Source organism: Hyperolius riggenbachi, chromosome 12, assembly GCF_040937935.1.
Source record: "Hyperolius riggenbachi isolate aHypRig1 chromosome 12, aHypRig1.pri, whole genome shotgun sequence".
In the NCBI taxonomy this organism is placed as follows: domain Eukaryota; kingdom Metazoa; phylum Chordata; class Amphibia; order Anura; family Hyperoliidae; genus Hyperolius; species Hyperolius riggenbachi.
In genome coordinates this window covers 183,320,432-183,342,382 of record NC_090657.1, presented here as the reverse complement: position 1 = coordinate 183,342,382, position 21,951 = coordinate 183,320,432, and the positions used below count along the sequence as shown (strand labels likewise).

The following is a 21,951-nucleotide window of genomic DNA, read 5'->3' as shown; positions in this document are numbered from 1 at the left end:
GCCAACCGCCGCGTCCAACGCGGCGGTTTCTCCGCGCTCCGCACGCTTCTTCACGGGGACAGCCGCCTCATGCTGGGAGGAGGCGGCGGCTGCCTCTCCGTGTGTGAGGTCGCTGTACGCGGAAAGAGCCGCCGGCCGCTGGCTCATGGCGGCGGCTCTTCCGCGTTTTCTCACACTATGTAACTATGTGTACGCACCTTTAGCCATGGACCCTACAGAACACACATATTAGGTGACATTATTGTCAGGTCTGACAAGATTAGCTGCATGATTGTTTCTGGTGTGATTCAGACACTACTGCAGCCAAATAAATCAATTGGTGCTGCCAGGCAACTGGTATTGTTTAAAAGGAAATAAATATGGTAGCCACCATAGTCTTCTCACTTCAGTTGTCCTTTAAGGCCTAGTAATAAACAAATTTATAAACTTGACGCACCCCCCATTATGTGCACAGTTCTGCTGAGATGCACCTTGTGGAAAGAATCCTTGTTTACCGGGTTGCCTTGATGAAGGGACCCCATAGAGCACAAAACATCTTCTGGCTTCTATTACAGTATATGCTCTATTATAGAACTCGCTGCTTTTCTGGAGTGCTGACTATGCATACATTTTGCAGCTCCACCCACACCTACCCTCTGGAATTCTGAATCCCTATTGGGTTGATCATTTATGCCCTATCGCTGAGATACCGCAGAATGAGCGAGACTGTCTGCAAGGCGAAAGCCTTAGTCAGGTACTCCAGAATACAGGAATAGCTGTAGTGCCACCCCCTCCCCCAACCTGTGTACACATTAGATTTTCGAATAGCATGGTGCAGAGTAATGACTGCAGCTGAAGATCATGTAGCATGCGTACAAGGCTTTACATTGAACTAGGGGGCGCTATCAGACAGCAGGATGATTTCCAGTGAGTGACTTACCCGAGCCATGTCCAACAGCTGGAGGATTTCATCTCGACTGGACGGATTGAGCGACGCCACGACCCAGGTCAGGTGACCTAAGAACTGGCGAATCAGGAAGAGGTAAAAAGCTACATTAACGCATTAGAAATTTTTCTCAGCTACAAAAAACAAACAAACATTCAAATGCAAGATGTCGGGCCGTCATGGTCGATTAGGTATGCAGTGGTAATCTCACATATTCAATAATTATGATGGAATCTGTGGGATATTGATAGTGCAAATCAAGTAATGTATGGGCACCTTCAGTTAGGCACAGTAATAAATGGTCTGTGAGAGGTTTGCAATCACCACTAGAGTGAATTGCTAGTTCATCCAATAAGAATATTCTAGGATTGCGCTCAAATCAGTCTCTGTCCCAGACGAATAGTCACAGGAAACAGAACATTTGCTGTTTACCCCCTTCTTGGCAGTTTCTCACCACCATCCCCCCTACAGATGGAAACTGGGCTGATCAGTGGGCCTCATTGTGTATCTGGGCAGCAAGCCAACCCTCACGTTCTGAGGCAAAGTCCACCTCTAAGAACCCTTTTGGGAAGCAAGGCACCTAAAAAGACCTCCTTAAAGGGGAACGTTAACCAAGGATTGAACTTCATCCGAGTTAGTAGCTGATACCCCCTTACCCATGAGAAATCTCTTCCTTTTCTTGAAAAAACCATAAGGGGGGGGGGGGGTTTCTGTGTGGCTAATATTGTGGTGAAACCCCTCCCACGGTGTGATGTCATGGCCAAGGTCCTGACAGTTTGCTGTCTGTAAACCTCATTGCATTGTGGGAAATAACAGCTCTTTCCAGCTGCCAAGCAAGCAATATTTCGCACTGTGCATAGAACCCTCAGTAACGAACATTCCGCACAGATCACCTGGCAGAACTAAAGAGGTCACCACCAGTGATGTCAGAATATAAATCAGGGAGAGGAAAGATTTTACAATGGGCAAACACTGACTAAATCATCTATAAATAATTATTGCAGCTCCTCTTTAATGCACTCCGTTAAATTAAAAACTGAAAACTGCACTTATGGTGTTACAAGAAAACGGGGTGCCTTGTGCCTGCTCCCCAATCTATGGTCCTGCTTATCCGCTCTCACCACTTGTCCTCCACCTGTTTAAGCCATGCTAACATTAAAGTCCATCCTACCAAATGATATCAGCCGCGTTCAGCGAGGTCACGTGATATGTGCATCACTCCATAACTCACCTACGCGTTTCATTGCTACGGCCCCTGATAAGTTGATCTAGCAATAAAATGATGAAAGAAAGGAGCTATGGAGTGATGCACTCATCAAGCGACTTTGCTGGGCATGCTGGAAAGGACCTTCGTCAGTATTAACTTAAAATAGTACTGTCTATTCTGATGACATGATATTTCTAACCCCATTGCAGTACCCCATAAGTAGGACACAGGACTACACTTCCCATGATCCCTAGAAGTGACTGGTAGTTCCTCCGGTGTACCCTCCACCCTGGATGCGTTATCCCGTGTGTCCTCTATCGTGCTGTGATTGCGTAGTAAGTCAACATTTCTACCGCACATGTGCAGAACGCTCCCAGCCACGAGACCGTGATAGAGGAAGTACAGTGAAGACAGCAGATGAACGGCGGCGTGCAGGATGACGGAGAAGGAGCTGGAAGACTTCAAGGGGCTGGGAGAAGCCCCACGTAAGTAAATGGGCAATTGTTTTTTTTTTTTTACTTTAGGTTCACTTTAAATCTTTTTTCATCATTTCAAAGTTGCATTAAAGTGTACCTGAAGGGAAAATGTTTTCCCCAAATGGGTGCTTACCTAAGTAGAGGGAAGCCTCTAATCTAGAGGCTTCCCAAGTCCCCCACCTCCTAGCCATTCCAGTGCTGGGATACCCCAAAACTTGTTGATGGAGCTCGCGCCTGTGCAGTGGCATGGAGCTGAACGGACTCGGCTTTTTCCGCTGAGCCAGAGAGGCAGCTCCTAGCTTCTGCGTAAGCACGAGTCAGCCTGCACAGTGCAACTGCAAACATCTGAGTGTCCCAGCGCTGGGTCGGTGGTCGAGAGGAGGACATGGGAAGCCCATGGTGGATCCCAGGAAGTATCTAGCTTTTTGTCCTGTGGATCTCACTTGTTGTTTTAAGCTGTGCTGGTTTGCGGCAATGACACATTTACTCCACAGGGCGGACAGGACGTCCTGTGGTGGGTTAACGCCTGTGTGCATTCTGGAATGCATACGCATCGTTTTCAAGTATTCACTCCCATCTCAGTGACAGGTGACAGAGCCATGCTAGTTACTCACTGTGAAGCATATGAAGAGGTTCAGAGCAGAGATTGAGGGGAACAGCAGAGAAATCACGAGTATGTTGATGTATTGCGATTACTTGATAAGATTTTCATCTTAGGGAAAGCAGTGATATGCTTATACATACTCCTCTTACCTTGACCTCCTTCTCCACATAATCATGTATCAGGATTTGGGGGTCCAGCAGGTAGTCTGGGGCCATCACAGGTACGGAGTGCAGAGGACGCCGGTAGGTGCTGTTCCTGGCTGCAGAGCGCCGTGACGACTTCAAAGACACCAGACGCTTTATGGGGGAGACCAGAGCCTGGCGGCAACACATTTGTTTTAATGATTTTGTGCCATTTTAAAGACGGTTATAACATGCAAAAATATGTCCCCCATTTATATTTCCTTTTACCTCGTTTGGGTGCTTTTGCCTAATAGCAGGAACTGAGCAGTACCAGTAGGATTGTGTGAAGTTTTTTTTCTTAGCTACAATATCAGGCTTCTCTCAGCATACAAATAATAGAGACCTTTCAATCTTAGATAAGAGAAGGACACTATGACCGGAAGGTAATTAAATCCCACCCCCTCCACTTTTCCACTAGCTGCAATTCCGCAGTATTCTCGTTACATTTTGAAAAACGCATTCACACTCACTTGAATGCGAATCCCGGCCCAATTTTGCAGCAATTCATTCAAGTGAATGCGTTTTTCAAAACGCAAGCAACGGAAATGCTGCAGAATTGCAGCAAGTGGAAAAGGACCCTATAAGTTGTGGCAGTAAGGTGAGAAAATGAACACTGAGCTGGGCTGGAAAAATAAAGGGCAGAAATGATGTCACTTTTGTCATCACAGAGAAACAGTAAATTTGGGCGCACAATGCACTGGCATAGGCGGCACAGAAATGTGGGCGCCATCTTTAGATTACCATAAAAACAGAGTAATTCGGCCTCCAGCAATAGCTGGCAGCCAAATTACATCTTTCCTCGGAGTCCATGGCGGCCTGGAGGGGGAATAGTAATTAACACTGCCGGGTCTTTTGCAGCAGCTGCCGGGACTTTGAGGTGCAGGGTGAGAAATTTTTCAGCTTTGCCCTGCACCCAAATATCCCGGCGCCTTAGAGGAAATGTCAGCCAAATGAAGCTATACAAGCTCTACTTACCTCCAGCCCCTTGCAGCCCAGCCTTGCGAGGTCGTCCTCTACTGCGCCTGTGCAAGCGCTGCTGTCAATCAGTCACACGTGGGCTGGAGTGTTCTGCGCAGACGCAGAACTACGGTTACTGCGCAGAACTCTCCAGCCCACGTCTGAGTGATTCACAGCGGCACTGGCACAGTAGAAGACAACTTCGCAAGGTCAGCCTCTGCATCGGCGGGGGCCCCGGGCTGCGATTAGAGCTGCGGCGTGGGACATGTCGGCTGCAAGGGGCTGGAGGAAGCCCTGGCTAAGTAGAGCTTGCATAGCTTGATTTGGCTGACATTTCCATTCATTACTTGAATGCATCTGCAAAGCCTCCACCCTGCAATGTCACCCAAGGAGTCGAGTCCTGGTGGGTGACATGCTTCATACGTGTGTATGAGGGTTTATACAGAGCTGTACTTATGCACATAAATACAAACATCTGTTTATCTCCCAAACTGCCACAGACGACTAAATTGGACCCCCCTACTCAAGCTTCTGTGTTCGTTTGGCCTTTAATAAACCTAACATTTACTGTATATAGCGCTTTTCTCCTGTTGGACTCAAAGCGCTCAAGAGCTGCAGCCAGTAAGGGCTTGTTCACACTATGAGCACCTTGAGACTTTTTTAAGCACAAGAGTTTTTAACCACTTAAAGAGGAACTCCAGTGAAAATAATGTGATAAAAAAGTGCTTCATTTTTACAATAATTATATATAAATGATTTAGTCAGTGTTTGCTCATTGTAAAATCTTTCCTCTCCCCGATTCACATTCTGACATTTATTACATGGTGACATCAGGGGAGGACTGGGACCTTTTGGCCTGGGGGGACAACACAAACTAGAGGCCCGTTTCAAAACATCCCCAGCCCAAAGCCATATCTTTCTTGTGTGCAAATCTTCAAATTGTGATGACTGACTAACACACACACACACACACACACACACACGCACGCACGCACGCACGCACACACACAAACACTATGTACCTGATGCCTAACCCCATTTCTCCGCACAATCTTCCTGTCTGTGTCTGATGCCTAACTTTAAAGGAGTTATCAGGCTTTTTTTTTTTTTTAGAAAAATAAGTGTTACTTACCCAGGGCTTGTCCAGCCCCAAGCTTCCAGCATGTCCCTGGCCGCAGCTCTGCAGTCAGCTGTTCGCTGCCGCTGCCTCCCAGCCCCCGGCGATGACATCAGGCCGACTGCGCCCGTGCGAGCGGCGCTGTCAATCACCGCCACATGGACCAGAGCGTACTGTGCAGACGCAGAACTACTGCGCCTGCGCAGTACACTCCGGTCCATGTGGCGGTGATTGACAGTGCTGCTCGCACAGGCGCAGTACAGGCCGACATCCAGGTCGGACTGGTGCCATCGCTGGGGACTGGGAGGCAGCGGCAGCGAATGGCTGACTGCAGAGCTGCGGCAAGGGACATGCTGGGAGCATGGGGCTGGAGGAAGCCCCGGGTAAGTAGCACTTATTTCATTAAACCTGATAACTCCTTTAAACAACCCTCCCCCCCCCCCCCACACACACACAGTGCCTAACTGCCTGCCTCCCCCCTCCCCTGTCGCCAATCACACCACAAGAAGAAAAAACGTTCTCCCTCAGGCCAGGGTCAGAATGGGGATGATTATCACACAAAAAAAAAACTCAGAGGGCACTGGCCTGGGCAGAGAATTGAATTTGACAGCAGTAGCAGGCAGGCAGCAAAGTGTGAGTAACTCAGTGACAAGAAGGGAGAAGAAGTACAGAAACAAAATTTATAAAAACCACCTTCTCCTCTGGCAACCTGGACCCGACCTCCTCTATCCTCCTGTCTCCTCAGTCCTACACCTCCTCCACAGCAGCAAGCAGCTATAGGTGGCATCTCCGACTCCCAGCCCCCCCGAGTGTCCGACTCCTCCAGCCAGGACAGCCAGCCACTCGTAGCCGCAGCTCCAGGCCCCCAGCCCCCCCAGCACAGAAAGCTGAAGAGTGAGACAGCTCACTCCGACGACACCTCAGGCACAGCAGCACAGGGGAGGACTGTGTCCGACTCCTCCAGCCAGCCACTCATAGCCACAGCTCCAGGCCCCCAGCCCCCCCAGCACAGAAAGCTAAAGAGTGAGACAGCTCACTCCGATGACACCGCAGGCACAGCAGCACTGGGGAGGACTGTGTCCGACTCCTCCAGCCAGCCACTCGTAGCCACAGCTCCAGGCCCCCAGCACAGAAAGCTGAAGAGTGAGACAGCTCACTCCGATGACACCGCAGGCACAGCAGCACGTTGCGGGCGGCAATGGCTCCAGGCGGGGGGCGGAGTCAAGCGGGGTCAACCCACCGGGCCGGAGAGGACCTAAGCTATTTGTGTCCTTGTGCCGCTCACATCCACCGCAGGCGCAGCCACGCACAAGGGCACACCTCGGTCGGCCGCCTCAGCCCCTGCTCTGATTGGATACTTCAACTTGCCGGGAAATATCGCGCGAGGTTGCGATCCCCACTGCGAACCTGTCACCTGTGGTATGTCTGCGGCCGCTGCGTATAGCAGCGGCTGGCCCTAATTACTTAAGATTTGGGCGGCCCGGGGGGCAATTGCCACCCGCCCCCCTGGGCCAGTCCTCCCCTGGGTGACATTGTTACTGTGGGCAGGTTATGTAGCTGCTTCTAGCTGTTCTGGCCATTACAGACAGCTGTAAGCAGCTATTTCCTGTCTGTGAAAATTGTTACATTGTGGCAGTTTGCCCAGACCACTGTGGTCCCAGAGCTTCTTGTGGAGGGGTTTCAGCACAAAATCAGTCATACAGCGCCCCCTGATGGTCGGTTTGTGAAAAGCATTATATTTCTCATGTAAAAGGGGGTATCAGCTACTGATTGGGATAAAGTTCAATTCCTCTTTAAGGACCAGACACTTTTTTTTCCATTTAGACCACTGCAGCTTTAACAGTTTATTGCTCGGTCATACAACCTACCACCTAAATGAATTTTACCTCCTTTTCTTGTCACCAATACAGCTTTCTTTTGGTGCTATTTCATTGCTGCTGTGATTTTTAGTTTTTATTATATTTATCAAAAAGACATGAATTTTGTCAAAAACATGTTGTTGTTTTTTTACTTTCTGTGCTGACATTTTTCAAATAAAGTAAAGTTTCTGTATACATTTTTGTCCAGATATATTGTGCTACATGTCTTTGATAAAATCCAATAAGTGTATATTTATTGGTTTGGGTAAAAATTATAGCGTTTACAAACTATGGAGCACCTGTCATGTTTCATGAGGTGCTAAAATTCCAGGATAGCATAAATACCCCCCAAATGACCCCATTTTGGAAAGAAGACATCCCAAAGTATTAACTGAGGGCCCATTTCCACTTGTGCGGTGCAAATCGCCGCGGCAAAAATTCGCATGTGGATGCGAATATCGCATGCGGGTCTATGCGAATTTTCATGCGAATTTGCATGGATGATGATGTATGCGAATTTAACCATGGCAGTGCTGGTGTGTTTTTTCATTGTTTCTATGTGAATTCGCATGAAAATTCGCAAGGAAATTTGCATACCCAAGCCGCATGCGAATTACCTATTAAATACATTGTATGCGATTCGCATAGCGGTAAGCGGTATGCGGTATGCGAATTCTGATGGCTCTGCCATGCAAATTGTTTCTGCACAGAAAACCGCAAAGAAATCCTGACAAGTGGAAACCGTCCCATTCACTTGTATTGCTATGCAAATTTGCATGCGAAAAACGCATGCGAATTAACGATAGTGGAAATGGGCCCAAGAGACATGGTGAGTTCATAGAAGATTTTATTTTTTGTCACAAGTTAGCAGAAAATGACACTTTGTGACAAGAAAATAAAAAAAAGTTTCCATTTCTGCTAACTTGTGACAAAAAAAAAAAAAATGAAATCTGCCACGGACTCACCATGCCCCTCTCTGAATACTTTGGGGTGTCTACTTTCCAAAATGGGGTCATTTGTGGGGTGTGTTTATTGTCCTCGCATTTGTAAGCACCCCTGTAAAGCCTAAATGTACTCATTGGACTTTGGGCCCCTTAGCGCAGTTAGGCTGCAAAAAAGTGTCACACATGTGGTATCGCCGTACTCAGGAGAAGTAGTATAATGTGTTTTGGGGTGTATTTTTACACATACCCATGCTGAGTGGCAGAAATGTCTCTGTAAATGAGATTTTTTAGATTTTTTTTTTGCACACAATTGTCATTTACAGAGATATTTCTCCCACCCAGCATGGGTATGTGTAAAAATACACCCCAAAACACATTATACTACTTCTCCTGAGTACGGCGATACCACATGTGTGATACTTTTTTGCAGCCTAGGTGCGCTAAGGGGCCCAGTGCAATGAGTACCTATAGGATTTCACAGGTCATTTTGAGGCATTTGGTTTCCAGACTACTCCTCACGGTTTAGGGCCCCTAAAATGCCAGGGCAGTTTAGGAACCCCACAAGTGACCCCATTTTAGAAAGAAGACACCCAAAGGTATTCCGTTAGGAGTATGGTGAGTTCATAGAAGATTTATTTTTTTGTCATAAGTTAGCGGATATTGATTTTTGTCATTTCCACTAACTTGTGACAAAAAATAAAATCTTCTATGAACTCATCATACACCTAACGGAATACCTTGCGGTGTCTTCTTTCTAAAACGGGGTCACTTGTGGGGTTCCTATACTGTCCTGGCATTTTAGGGGCCCAAAACCGTGAGGAGTAGTCTGGAAACCAAATTCCTCAAAATGACTGTTCACGGGTATAAGCATCTGCAAATTTTGATGACAGGAGGTCTATGAGGGGCTGAATTTTGTGGAACCGGTCATAAGCAGGGTGGCCTCTTAGATGACAGGTTGTTTTCGCACTGAAGTGCAGGAAGCGCAGGATGTTCTCCAGTGGCGTTCCTACTGTAGTGCACAGGGGGGCAGGGCGCACCGGGTGACAGACACCCAGGGGGTGTCGCCACAACCCCCCACAGCACAGAGCAGGAGGGGGAAGCAGCGCTAGAAGGAGGGGCAGTGGGGGCAGCGGTGGGGAGGGGGGAAATATCCCTCCCCTCCCTCACCTGGGACCCCTCCTTCTGCCTCTCTCCCCCTCCATTCAGTGGTGGCAAGTGCGGGCTCGGCGGCGGGGAGACGTGCGGAGAATTAGTCACCATTTCCGCATTCCAAGCGCCGGCAGCGTCATGTCGTCACAGATCTCCGCCTTCATTGAAGGCGGAGATCTGTGACGACATGACGCTGCCGGCGCTTGGAACGCGGAAGTGGTAATTCTGCGCATGTCTCCCCGCCACCGAGCCCGCACTTGCCACCACTGAATGGAGGGGGAGAGAGGCAGAAGGAGGGGTCCCAGGTGAGGGAGGGGGGGATATTTCCCCCCTCCCCACCGCTGCCCCCACTGCCCCTCCTTCTAGCGCTGCTTCCCCCCTCCAGGGACATCTATACTGCGGGCAACTATACCAGCTGTACTGGGGGCAGCTATACTGGGGCCAACTATACTAGCTATACTGGGGGCAGCTATACTAGCTATACTGGGGGCAGCTATACTGGGGGCAACTATACCAGCTATACTGGGGGCAACTATACCAGCTATACTGGGGGCAGCTATACTGGGGGCAACTATACCAGCTATACTGGGGGCAACTATACCAGCTATACTGGGGGCAACTATACCAGCTATACTGGGGGCAGCTATATTGGGGGCAGCTATACTAGCTATACTGGGGGCAACTAAACTAGCTATACTGGGGGCAGCTATACTGGGGGCAACTAAACTAGCTATACTGGGGGGCAGCTATACTGGGGGCAGCTCTACTAGCTATACTGGGGGCAGCTCTACTAGCTTTACTGGGGGCAGCTCTACTAGCTATACTGGGGGCAACTATACCAGCTATACTGGGGGCAACTATACCAGCTATACTGGGGGCAGCTATATTGGGGGCAGCTATACTGGGGCAGCTATACTAGCTATACTGGGGGCAACTAAACTAGCTATACTGGGGGCAGCTATACTGGGGGCAACTAAACTAGCTATACTGGGGGGCAGCTATACTGGGGGCAGCTCTACTAGCTATACTGGGGGCAGCTCTACCAGCTATACTGGGGGCAACTATACCAGCTATACTGGGGCAACTATACCAGCTATACTGGGGGCAACTATACCAGCTATACTGGGGGCAACTATACCAGCTATACTGGGGGCAACTAGACCATCTATACTGGGGGTAACTATACCAGCTATACTTAGGGGCAGCTATACTAGCTATACTGGGGGCAGCTATACTAGCTATACTGGGGGCAGCTATACTAGCTATACTGGGAGCAGCTATACTAGCTATACTGGGGGCAGCTATACTAGCTATACTGGGGGCAACTATACCAGCTATACTAGGGGCAACTATACCAGCTATACTGGGGGCAACTATACCAGCTATACTGGGGGCAACTATACCAGCTATACTGGGGGCAACTAAACTAGCTATACTGGGGGTAACTATACTAACTTCATTGGGGGCAACTATACTAGCTTCACTGGGGGCAGCTATTCTGGGGGAAACTACTAGCTATACTGGGGCACCTATACTAGCTAATACTTTAAATTACAGTTAGCTCCGCCCTCATCCGGTCATGACCACGCCAATTTTTGCCACGAAGCACGCCGCAGGTTGTGGTCACGCCCATTTTTTTAGGGGGGGGGGTCTTTTAATACCCAGCACCGGGTGCCAAATGCCCTAGGTACGCCACTGATGTTCTCAAATCGTGACCGGGACATGGCAGCAGACAACATGGGCATGTGATGTATTGGGTGCGTAGACCAATAAGACCGCAATACATTCTTTTTGACTAGACCCATGTTAAGGAGAAGGCCCCAAAAAATGTTAAGTTCGGAAACTTGGAGTGGTTTCCACCAAAAAGGCTGGGCATGGTAGCTTCTTGGACTGGCGGTTGTGTATTGTGTGGCATAACGGTTGGTCTCAGCCACAATTAAGTCGTAGAGACCAGCAGTGATCAGAAAAAAAAAATTCTGTCACTGCGGTGGGGCGGGTGAGGGTTTGGCCGGGTGATCAGAAGCCTGCAGGGGGTAGATTAGGGCCTGATCTGATGGATAGGAGTGCTAGGGGGTGACAGGATGCGATTGATGGGTGTCTCAGGGGGTGATTAGAGGGGGGAATAGATGCAAGCAATGCACTGGGGAGGTGATCAGGGGGGGTCTGAGGGCGATCTGAGGGTTTGGCGGAGTGATCAGGAGCCCACAGGGGACAAATTAGGGCCTGATCTGATGGGTAGGTGTGCTAGGGGGTGACAGGGGGTGATTGATGGGTGATCAGTGGGTGATTAGAGGGGAGAACAGATGTAAATAATGCACTGGGGAGGTGATCAGGGGTGGGTCTGAGGGCGATCTGAGGGTGTGGGCGGGTGATTGGGTGCCCACAAGGGGCGGATGAGGGTCTGATCTGATGGGTATGATGGGTAGCAGTGACAGGTGGTGACTGATGGGTGATCAGTGGGTGATCAGAGGGGAGAACAGATGTAAACAATGCACTTGGGAGGTGATCTGAGAGTGGGTCTGCTGGCGATCTGAGGGTGTGGGCGGGTGATCAGGTGCACGCAAGGGGCAGGTTAGGGTCTGATCTGATGGGTGGCAGTGACAGGGGGTGATTGACAGGTTGGTGATTACAGGGGTGAATAGATATATCCAGTACACAGGAAGGGGGATCTGGGTGTGTGTGTGTGGGGGGGGGGGGTGATCAGGAGCCCCCAGGGGGCAGTTTAGGACCTAATCTAAATTTTAGCGTTGACAGATAGTGACAGGGGGTGATTGATGGCTGATTAGGGGGGTGATTGGGTGCAAACAGTGGTCTGAGGGGTGATCAGGTGGGGGTCTGAGGGGTGCTGTGGACGATCAGGGAGCAGGGGGGGGGGGGCAGGATCAGTGTGTGTGTGTGTCATTACAGGCACAGCTGCAACCTCCCCTGGTGGTCCCTCGATCACTGGGACCACCGTGGCAGGAGGCAGCCTGTATAATACTCTTTGTATACATTACAAAGCGTATTATACGCTTTGAAGGCGGCAGATCGGGGGTTAACAACCCGCCGGCGCTGCTAATTGGCCGGCGAGTTGACGTCGCGGTTGGGCGGAGCCTAATGCCGGCGGATGCACGCGATCCCTGGCTATTCAGTCCCCCAGGTGCCGCCAATCGGCGTTAGGCGGTCCTGGGGGTGCCACTTTGCCGACGCCTATAGGTAGTAGTCGGTCGGCAAGTGGTTAAAAAGCACTTGAGCAATGCATTTCAATGTGAGTGTTCACAGATGAGCAATGAGCGTTCTTTCCGATCGCAAACGCGGGTCCTGAACCATTTTCAGAGTGTTTGCGCCTCAATAGTTGGTATAGGAAAATCACTTTTTTTTTTTAGTAATTTGGGCTCAGTCTTTTGACAGCATCCAAATTACTGACTGAGGGCACCTATAGCTGTAATTCACATTACGGCCTATGGCAGCGCCTGGAGTGCCCAAATTTCCCAGTGCCGTTTTTGCCTGTCTTGGCTGTACAGACATGTTACCAACAACGCATTGTTGCTATGAAGGGAGGTGGTGGGCTGACAAGCACGGTTGTCAGGAGAGCGACGCCCTCAGCTGAGACGATAGGCCAGGCATTTCACTTGTCAACACACCAAGGAGGATTGTGGGCCACTGTACACACACCAGATTCTTGGCCGAGGCCTCCGAGGCCAAGAACTATCTAACGGGAGTACAAAGCTTAAAGGGAGCCACTTAACCTCTTGAGGACCATGGTGGTAAACCCCCCTAGTGACCAGCCTAATTTTACCTTAATTGGCCACTGCAGCTTTAAGGCCAAGCTGCAAGGCCGTATACCTCTGCACACAAGTGATTCCCCCCCCCCCTTTTCTCCCCACCAACAGAGCTCTCTGTTGGTGAGGTCTGATCACCCCCCCCCCCCCCCCCCTGTGTTTATTTTTTTTTTTTGATAAATATTTGTTTTGTTGTTTTTAAATATTTTTTGCTATTTTCTTTTTTTTTTTTTTATTCTAAATCCCCTCCCTCCCCCCAGCCGGCCAATCACGGCGATCGGCTGTCATAGGCTTCTGCCTATGAGAGCCGATCGCTCTCTTGTCCCCCAGAGGAATAGCCGTGTCACACGGCTGTCCCCAGTGCAGCGCTGCTGCTGATCGCAGCGCTGCACATGTAAATACACGGCAGTTTCGCCATGTAACAGTCTCCTGAGCGGCGATCGCCGCTCGGAGACTGAAGGCGGAGCGCGCGATCTCCCGTAAACTGCTGCCCCAGGACTTTCCGCCAATTGGCGTTAGCTGGTCCTGGGGCGGCCGCCGCGGCCACTCCCAGTGGCGTGACGCGGGCGGCAAGCGGTTAAGCATGGAATAGAAAAAAAAAAAAATCAGGCCTCTTGCACACTACATGCGATTCTGATTTGTGGTTTTTTCTTGCACGCTACACGTGATTCTGATTTTTTAATGATTAAAAAAAAACGTAGCAGCATGCAGTACGTTTTTTAATTGGAATCAAAAATCGGATCAGATAAAAACAAAACAAAAAATAAATAATCGGAATCTCATGTAGTGTGCAAGAGGCCCTAACCTCTTCAGGACCACAGGCTTTACCCCCCTCCCCCTAAAGACTAGGCTATTTTTTACAAAAATGGCCACTGCAGCTTTAAGGGCTCGTTGCGGGGCCGCACGACTCAGCACACAAGTGATTCCCCCCCCCCCCCTTTTCTGCCAACCAACAGAGCTCTCTGTTGGTGGGGTCTGATCGCTCCCCCAATGTTTTTTTCCACTATACCTAAGTGAATCCGCACAGAAAAAACACTTGCGGATTCACATGCATATGTGAATTTGCGTGCATTTGCAGGTGTTTTTTTCATGTGAATTCGCATGCGTACGCATATTTTTTTAAATTATATTTTACCACCTCCATTGATTACTATTGACCTCCGCATGCGTAAACGCATATACAGAAGCACGTACGCGGAAATGCATACACGTTAGCGCAAAGCCACTTAAACCGCGCAGAAAATTCTGGCAGAGGCAGTTGGGTTTTTTTTTTGCCTGCGGGGTAAGCAAATTTCGCCTGTAATGGAAACAGGCCCATTAACTTGTATACGGTATGTCATGCGAAGATTCGCGTTAGTGGAAACGGCCCTCACTTCAGGTGTCTTTTAAATTTAGATTTGAAAACGAATGACGGATTACCTGACAGCTGATTCATCAATCAACCAGTTAGTGGAAAAGAGGCCTTACACATGTCAGATTTTGATTTTCTGAAATGATCGTTAAAGCGGACCTGAACTCAGAACTTTCTCTCTGCTCTAAAAAATACGCAACAGCATAAAAACCTTTGAGTGAAATGCCTCTCAAACTCTCACAACTGCTTACTGCCTCCTGGTAGCTGCTTGCCGAGTGCACAGTTCAACAGTCCGTGGAAGAGGCCTAAATTAGGCCAAGCTGCATACAAAGTAGAATATATTTGCATGAAAGGCCTATTTAGGCCTTTTTTCCACGGACTATTGATAGGCTGTGAAATGTGTCTCAAACTCTCAGAACTGCTTGCTGCTGCCTGGTAACTGCTTGCTCCCTGGTAACGGCTACCCGAGCACACAGCTCAACAGTCCGTGGAAAAGAGGCCTAAAAGGCACAGCTATAATGGATTTGTTTTTTTTCCCCCTTAAAGAGAACCCGAGGTGTGTTTAAAGAATGTTATCTGCATACAGAGGCTGGATCTGCCTATACAGCCTAGCCTCTGTTGCTATCCCAAACCCCACTAAGGTCCCCCTGCACTCTGCAATCCCTCATAAATCACAGCCATGCTGTGAGGCTGTGTTTACATCTGTAGTGTCAGTCTCAGCTACTCCCCCGCCTCCTGCATAGCTCCGGTCCCTGCCCCCGTCCCTTCCCTCCAATCAGCAGGGAGGGAAGGGATGCAGGCGGGGACTGGAGTTCTGCAGGAGGCGGGGGAGCAGAAGACTGACACTATAGAGATAAACACAGCCAGCTCTGACAAGCTGTTTGTCAGCAGCGTGGCTGTGATTTATGAGGGATTGCAGAGTGCAGGGGGACCTTAGGGGGGTTTGGGATAGCAACAGAGGCTGGGCTGTATAGGCAGATCCAGCCTCTGTATGCAGATAATATTCTTCAAACCCACCTCAGGTTCTCTTTAAGGCCTCTTTTCCACAGCAGTGGAACTCTGTGCTCAGCAACAGTTGCCAGGCAGCAGTGTGCAGTTACCAGGCAGCAGCAAGCAGTTGTGAGTTTGAGAGATATTTCACTGCCTATCAACTGTCCATGGAAAAGAGGCATAAAAAGAAGCCAAAGGCCGTGATTTACAAAAATGTTTCAACTGTTTTCCTTTATTTTCACCTTATCTATGTTACATTTTTAAGCTCCCAAAGAGAAAAAGGTACTTTTCCGTTAGCCGGGCGCATCCACTAGGTGGCGATAAAACTCCACCAGAATTACATCTTTCCCTACTATCCATGTCGGCCTGGAGGGGGAATAGTAATTAACACCAACACCACCTAGTGGATGCGCCCGGCTAACGGAAAAGTACAGAGAACAAATATAATATAATTAGGGCACGAAAAGTAATATTGAAATGAAGTTCATCAGGAACTTACATTAAGTGATTATTTTGCTTTTAAATGCGCTGAAAGGTTATTTTTATCAATTATGTGAGTAATTTATGAGAAGTTTTGTGAATAGAGCCTATTGTGCGAGACCTATGGAAGCTGCCATATTTATTTCCTTTTAAACAATACCAGTTACCTGGCAGCCCTGATGATCTTTCTGGTCAGATTCTAAATCACACACCTGAAACAAGCATGCAGCTAATCTTGTCAGATTTGTCCCAGACATCTGATCTGCACGCTTGTTCAGGGTATATGACTTACAGTATGAGGGCCCATTCACACTACAGCGTTTTGCCGCGATTTCAGTAAAACGCTAGCGCTTTTTAAAAGCGCTAGTGTAATGGAACCCTATGGGCACCTTCTTACTTGACCGATTTGTGCTAATCGCCGCAAATCACCCAAAAAACGGCCAAAAACGCGAAACGCAAACGCGTCGCCTGTACCATTTTCAGGCTATTTCCCGGTGATAGCGTTTCAGTGCTATAGAAGCGCTAAACGCGATCGCGGCAAAATCGCTGCAGTGTTCAGTGATTTTTTCGCATGAAATGGGGCTTTAGAGGCAGAGGATCAGCAAAATAGCCAGGCAATCTGCATTATTTAAAAAGAAATAAACAGGTCAGCCTCCATATCCCTCTCACCTCGTGTTCCCTTTAAAAGGACAACTACAGCTAAAAGAGTAAGCAATTAAAATCTGACACAACCAACAGGTTTTGGACTAGTCCATCTCCTCAAGGGGGATTCTCAGGGTTTTCTTTGTTTTCAAAATTAATAGCAGTGGACAAGTCTAACTGCCAAAATAGTGTGCAAGCGAGTAGGGAGGCTGGCTGGTGTCTTACTATTTGGGAGTTAGACAGAGCAACTATCGTTTAGGAAATATTTTTGAAAACAAAGGAAACCGTGAGAATCCCCCATGGGGAGACATTAGTCCACAACCTTCAGTTCTGCCAGATTTCAACTGCTTACTTTTTTTTCCACTATAGTGCTCCTTTAAGAAAAAAACTGAAGGAAGCATTCCAAACAACAATGGAGCCTGGAACCCACTAGAAAGTTGCACTATTGCAATCGCTAGCGATTTGTGATAGCCTTTTGCAAGCGATTTCCCAGCTACTATACAAGTCACAAGTCATTAGAATGGAAATGCTCCCAAAATGCTGCATGTCATGTGATTGAGATTTGCTTAAAGTGAACCTCCAGACTAAAAATCTACTCAGCAGCACTGAAAAGGCTTGTTGTGTCTTTAACCTCCCTGGCGGTAGGCAGATGCAGTGGCTGCGTCCGCGGGAGGGATTTTTTTAATTAAAGGGGAACTGAAGAGAGAGGTATATGGAGGCTGCCATGTTTATTTCCTTCGACGCAATACCAGTTGCCTGGCAGCCCTGCTGATCCTCTGCCTCTAATACAATTAGCCATAACCCCTGAACAAGCATGCAGCAGATCAGGTGTTTCAGACTTTAAAGTCAGATATGACAAGACTAGCTGCATGCTTGTTTCTGGTGTTATTCAGATACTACTGCAGAGCAACTGGTATTGATTAAAAGGAAATAAATATGGCAGCCTCCGTATACCTCTTACTTCAGTTCCCCTTTAAAAGTGTTTTTCTTTATTTTAGCTAGCAGTAGGCTAGCTAACTATGTGGCCCAAGTCCCCCTGCACCTCTCTGAAACCACCTCCCCCCCCCGCCCCCGGCAACACTCACCCGTCCGCGATCCCGCGAGAGCTGCAGCTTCCCAATTAGCTTCACTCGTCACTATGGCGACGATTGGACATGACGTCATGCGCAGTTCCGATCCTCCCCATAGCGAAGCCGGGTGCTGATTGGGAGGCTGCGCCATTGCGGGATCCCTGGGGGGTATGTATACCAGGGGCGATCAGAGGGGACCGGAGGGACTTGGGCCACATGGTTAGCTAGCGAAGTGCTAGTTTAACCAAATAGAACCATTTTTATTTTAAAAAATCCTCCCGGGGCCATGCGATCCCCTGCGGCGGCTAGCCTGACACTGTGTCGGGCTTACCGCCAGGGAGGTTAACAGTTTCACGGCATCAAAACTTTGTTTTTATTATCCAAGCCTCATTTTTAGCTGCACAGAAGAAATCTCCCCGGGCATTTTTCCCCTGACGCTGTGCAAAGCATGATGGGATTTCGGATGTTGTTCTCCTTTTGCTGTTTTGGCGCAAATTCGTTTTTTTTATTTTGAATTTGAAATTTGAAGCCTAGTACAAGCAGCTGGGAGGGGTGATCAGAACAGTTGGAACTGTGACTCATGCTCCCTGTCACTTCCTTTCAACCAAAAAGATGGCTGCCCCCATGAGATCACAAACATTTGCCTGTTCTTTTAAAACAGGGTGGGTAAGAGATTATATTACCTATCTATTTTAATTAACATAACTAATGTAACTTAATGCCAGTATGTTTGTTTAGGCTGGAGTTCCTCTTTAATCGCAATCTATCTAGTGGAATCTGTCAAATCCATTTACATTGGCAGAGCGTTAAGGGAAATCGCTAGCGATTGAAAGCGCTCCCTAAATGCTCAAACAACCTTCTAGTGGGATACAGGCCTGAAAGAGCAACGCTATAGGAAGAGGAAAGACACAATGGATAGGACTATACAGGTGGAATGTTTGGGATACAAGTGATACGTCGTACCTTCTTTCCTTTCTTGGTTGGCTGCTCCATGCTGGCCCCGGCCGTTCTCTGGTAGTAGTGCGGCACTTGTGTGGCTACTTGCTGGCTGCCATGCTGGCTGGATGCTGTGACTTAGCTCTGACCAGGATCTCCTGTCTCAAGCGAGCTCAGCTTCCTCTCCATACTTCACATTCTTTGTTATTTTCCAGCAGAGGAAACTCCACCAGATCTGGCCTCAGTTCCTGCCTCTGTCCGGTGTGATAATAGACCCTGGTCACTGAGTGGAGAGGAGATGGAGGAAGAACTGCAGCAGTGTGCGATGCAGAGGAGATCCCCGGCACCTGCGCTGCTCATACCAGCGACCACGAGACAATCACCTCATTCCCCTACACTGGCTAAAGATTCATTGGTGACTTATTCATCAGGATTATTGCAGAAATAGCGAGTGTTCTATGGAGGCTGCCATATTTATTTCCTTTTAGGCTCCGTTCACACTGGGGATTGCAAAACGCTAGCGAATATTGATAGTGTTTTGTTGCATTTTTTTTCACAATTATTGCGTATTTTTTTACAGTACATTTTCACGATTTTTGAGCAATCACGATTCACATTTTGCAACTGCGATCACTCTAAAATCGCGAAAAAATGCTGCATGAAGCATCTTTGCGTTTACCGCAAATAGTCGGCGAATGCGCTTGGAAATTCGCAATTGTGCGCAAAAACGCTAGCGTGGCCGTGATATGCTTTTGGGAGCCCTTGCGTAGCGATTGTAAAAAATAATAAAAAATAAAATAAAAATAAAAAAATCGCTCCCATTCACTTTTATTAAAATTGCAGTAAAAATCACTGCGATAGTGTACGTGAAAGTGGTGATTTTTATGCAATTTTAAAGAGACTTTTTAACAAGAGCTTAGCAAGCGCTAATCAAACGCAAGCGCTCACAAAAGCGCTTATAGTGTGGATCCGGCCAAAACCTCATAGGGAAATTCAGCAAACGTGAATGGGTGGAGAACACCCTACCCAACGACTAGGTTTCCAATAGGTTGTAGTAAACTACGCCCACACTATTTAGCCAATCACAACGCTTTGGGCTCTATTCACAATCATTTTCCGCATGCGGAAATGCACCTGCGGTAAATTCCTGACTGAAATGAGACCATCTTGATATTCACAAAATTTCACACATGAACATTTACCGAATGCGTAAAAAGTGCGGTGAAAGTCCGCAAAAGTCAGTAATCCCCGCAAAAAAAGCTAACTTCACAAAAAAAAAGGGGGGGGGGGGGGGGGCTTTTTTGTGACTTAACTACCGATTTTATATCACCTACTAATACTTGGTGATATATTTCGCTTCCCATTGGCTTAAAGAGACTCTGTAACATGAAAGACCTCCCCTGTGGGTTACTCACCTCGGGTGGGGGAAGCCTCCGGATCCTAATGAGGCTTCTCACGCCATCCTCTGTCCCACGGGGGTCTTGCTGCAGCCCTCCGAACAGCCAGCGACAGAGCCGACTGTAGATTCAATATTTACCTTTGCTGGCTCCAGCGGGGGTGCTGTGGCTGCTTTCGGCACGGAAATAGACAGAAATACCCGATCTCTGTCGGGTCCGCTCTACTGCGCAGGCGCCGGAAACTTGCGCCTGCGCAGTAGAGCAGACCCGACGGCGATCGGGTATTTACGCCTACTTCGGAGCCAACAGCCGTCAGAGCGCCTGCCAGGAGCCGGGAAGGTGAATATTGACGTCACCGCTGCACGGAGGGCTGCAGCGAGACCCCTGAGGGATGGAGGACGGAGTGGGAAGCCTCATTAGGATCCGGAGGCTTCCCCCATCCGAGGTGAGTACCCCCCAGGGGACGTTTTGTCCTTACAGTTCCTCTTTAAGGGCCCATTCACACTTAGAAACGCAAAACGCTTTTTTTGCTGGCGTTTTGCAGGAGTGATTTTTCCATGATTTCATGTGGAAAAATCACTGAACACTGCAACGATTTTGCCACGACCGCGTTTAGCACTGAAACGCGATTGCCGGGAAATCGCCTGAAAATGGTGCAGGCGATGGGTTTTCATTTCGCATTTTTGGGCGATTTGCGGCGCTTAGTGCAAATCGCCCAAGTAAGAACGGGCCCATAGGGTTTCATTACACTAGCGCATTTAAAAAGCGCTAGCGTTTGAGCGTTTTGCCAAAATCGCAGCAAAATTCTCTAGTGTGAATGGGCCCTAAATGGAGTCTGGAGCCTTGAGTGCTGTGTTTGCTGGACTTTAATTTCTTTTTTTTTGACAAGTTTTTTTATGCCACTTTTTTTCCGCATGGTTTCTGCATGTTCACTATGTAATTACGCATGTTTCCCAAATTTTTTACACATTGTTCCCGCATGCGGGAAACATGCGGAAATTTTTTGTGAATGTGGAAATAATGTGGAAATTATCACTGGCGTTAATATAGCGGTAAAAAATCTCTTACCACATGTGTGATTGTGAATAGAGCCCTTTGTGCTGTAGAGGGTGCTGTGATTGGAGGACTGTTCTCTATGAGGTTTCCTGCTGGGTCCCCTAAACTAGACTAGTGCCAAATTGTAACGCAAATTGTTTGTAAGTAGGTGACTGCCTGTAGTGTCTAAAGCGTGCACATTTAAAGGGAACCAGAGATGAACATTTCACACAAAATAAACATATCAGTCGATAGCTTGTAAAGAATAAATGCTCTACCTGATAATTTCTCTGCTCTGGTGGGCCTTTTTTAGTGTTTTTTATCCATTATTGCTCCAGTAAAAATCAAATATGGCCGCCGGCTCATATCCCTTCTCCTTCCGGGTTATAAGTTGTTCTGGATGTGCTGTCTAGGTTATATGAGACTAGACTGCTATCTAGGCTATATGAGAATTAATCTTTGTGCTTTCATTTTGGTATGATGTGCAGCTGCCTGTAGGAAGTGTCTCTCATAGGAATGAAACTGCAGTCATCATCATTATCTATGCAGAGTGCACACAGACAATATTGCAGCCACACTTGTCTGTTTCAGAGATTCTCTCTCAGCAGCAGCAGCCCCTCCCATGTCATCACAGCTCTCAGTATGCAAAGCAGGAAATCTAAGCCAGGAGGTGGCAGGCTTGGGCTTAAAGACTCCACAGAAGAGTGACTCAGCTATAATGTTTCCAGGTCAAACCTAGACTGAGCCAGTCGGGGATTCTTATCACAGCTGATAATAGACTAATTAAGCAGATAAGAATGAAACTAAAAGCAGGGTAGGTGTTTACTGTCATGTTCCCACTGATAAATGTAATAAAATACATGAGGGTG

General features: G+C 48.1%; 1 protein-coding gene and 1 long non-coding RNA gene across 3 annotated transcripts in view; one reads left to right on the top strand and one right to left on the bottom strand.

Annotated features, from left to right (window-relative positions):
• Positions 1 to 18,797, bottom strand: part of CCM2L (CCM2 like scaffold protein) — a 64,459-nt gene extending 45,662 nt beyond the window's left edge. The window contains exons 1-3 of one of the 2 annotated variants that reach the window (XM_068261943.1): positions 18,678 to 18,797; positions 3,362 to 3,529; positions 920 to 1,003 (exon numbers count right to left, since the gene is read on the bottom strand). In XM_068261943.1, the coding sequence (XP_068118044.1) occupies positions 920 to 1,003; positions 3,362 to 3,529; positions 18,678 to 18,707 (282 nt within the window). In that variant the 5' untranslated portion in view covers positions 18,708 to 18,797. The remainder of the gene's footprint in view (positions 1 to 919; positions 1,004 to 3,361; positions 3,530 to 18,677) is intronic. The other variant, XM_068261942.1, reaches the window with a different exon arrangement.
• LOC137540791 (uncharacterized) lies at positions 982 to 19,048 on the top strand. Its single transcript, XR_011025050.1, has 3 exons — positions 982 to 1,021; positions 2,342 to 2,617; positions 18,866 to 19,048. It is a non-coding gene; the product is annotated as an uncharacterized lncRNA (long non-coding RNA).
• Positions 19,049 to 21,951: the final 2,903 nt, after the last annotated feature.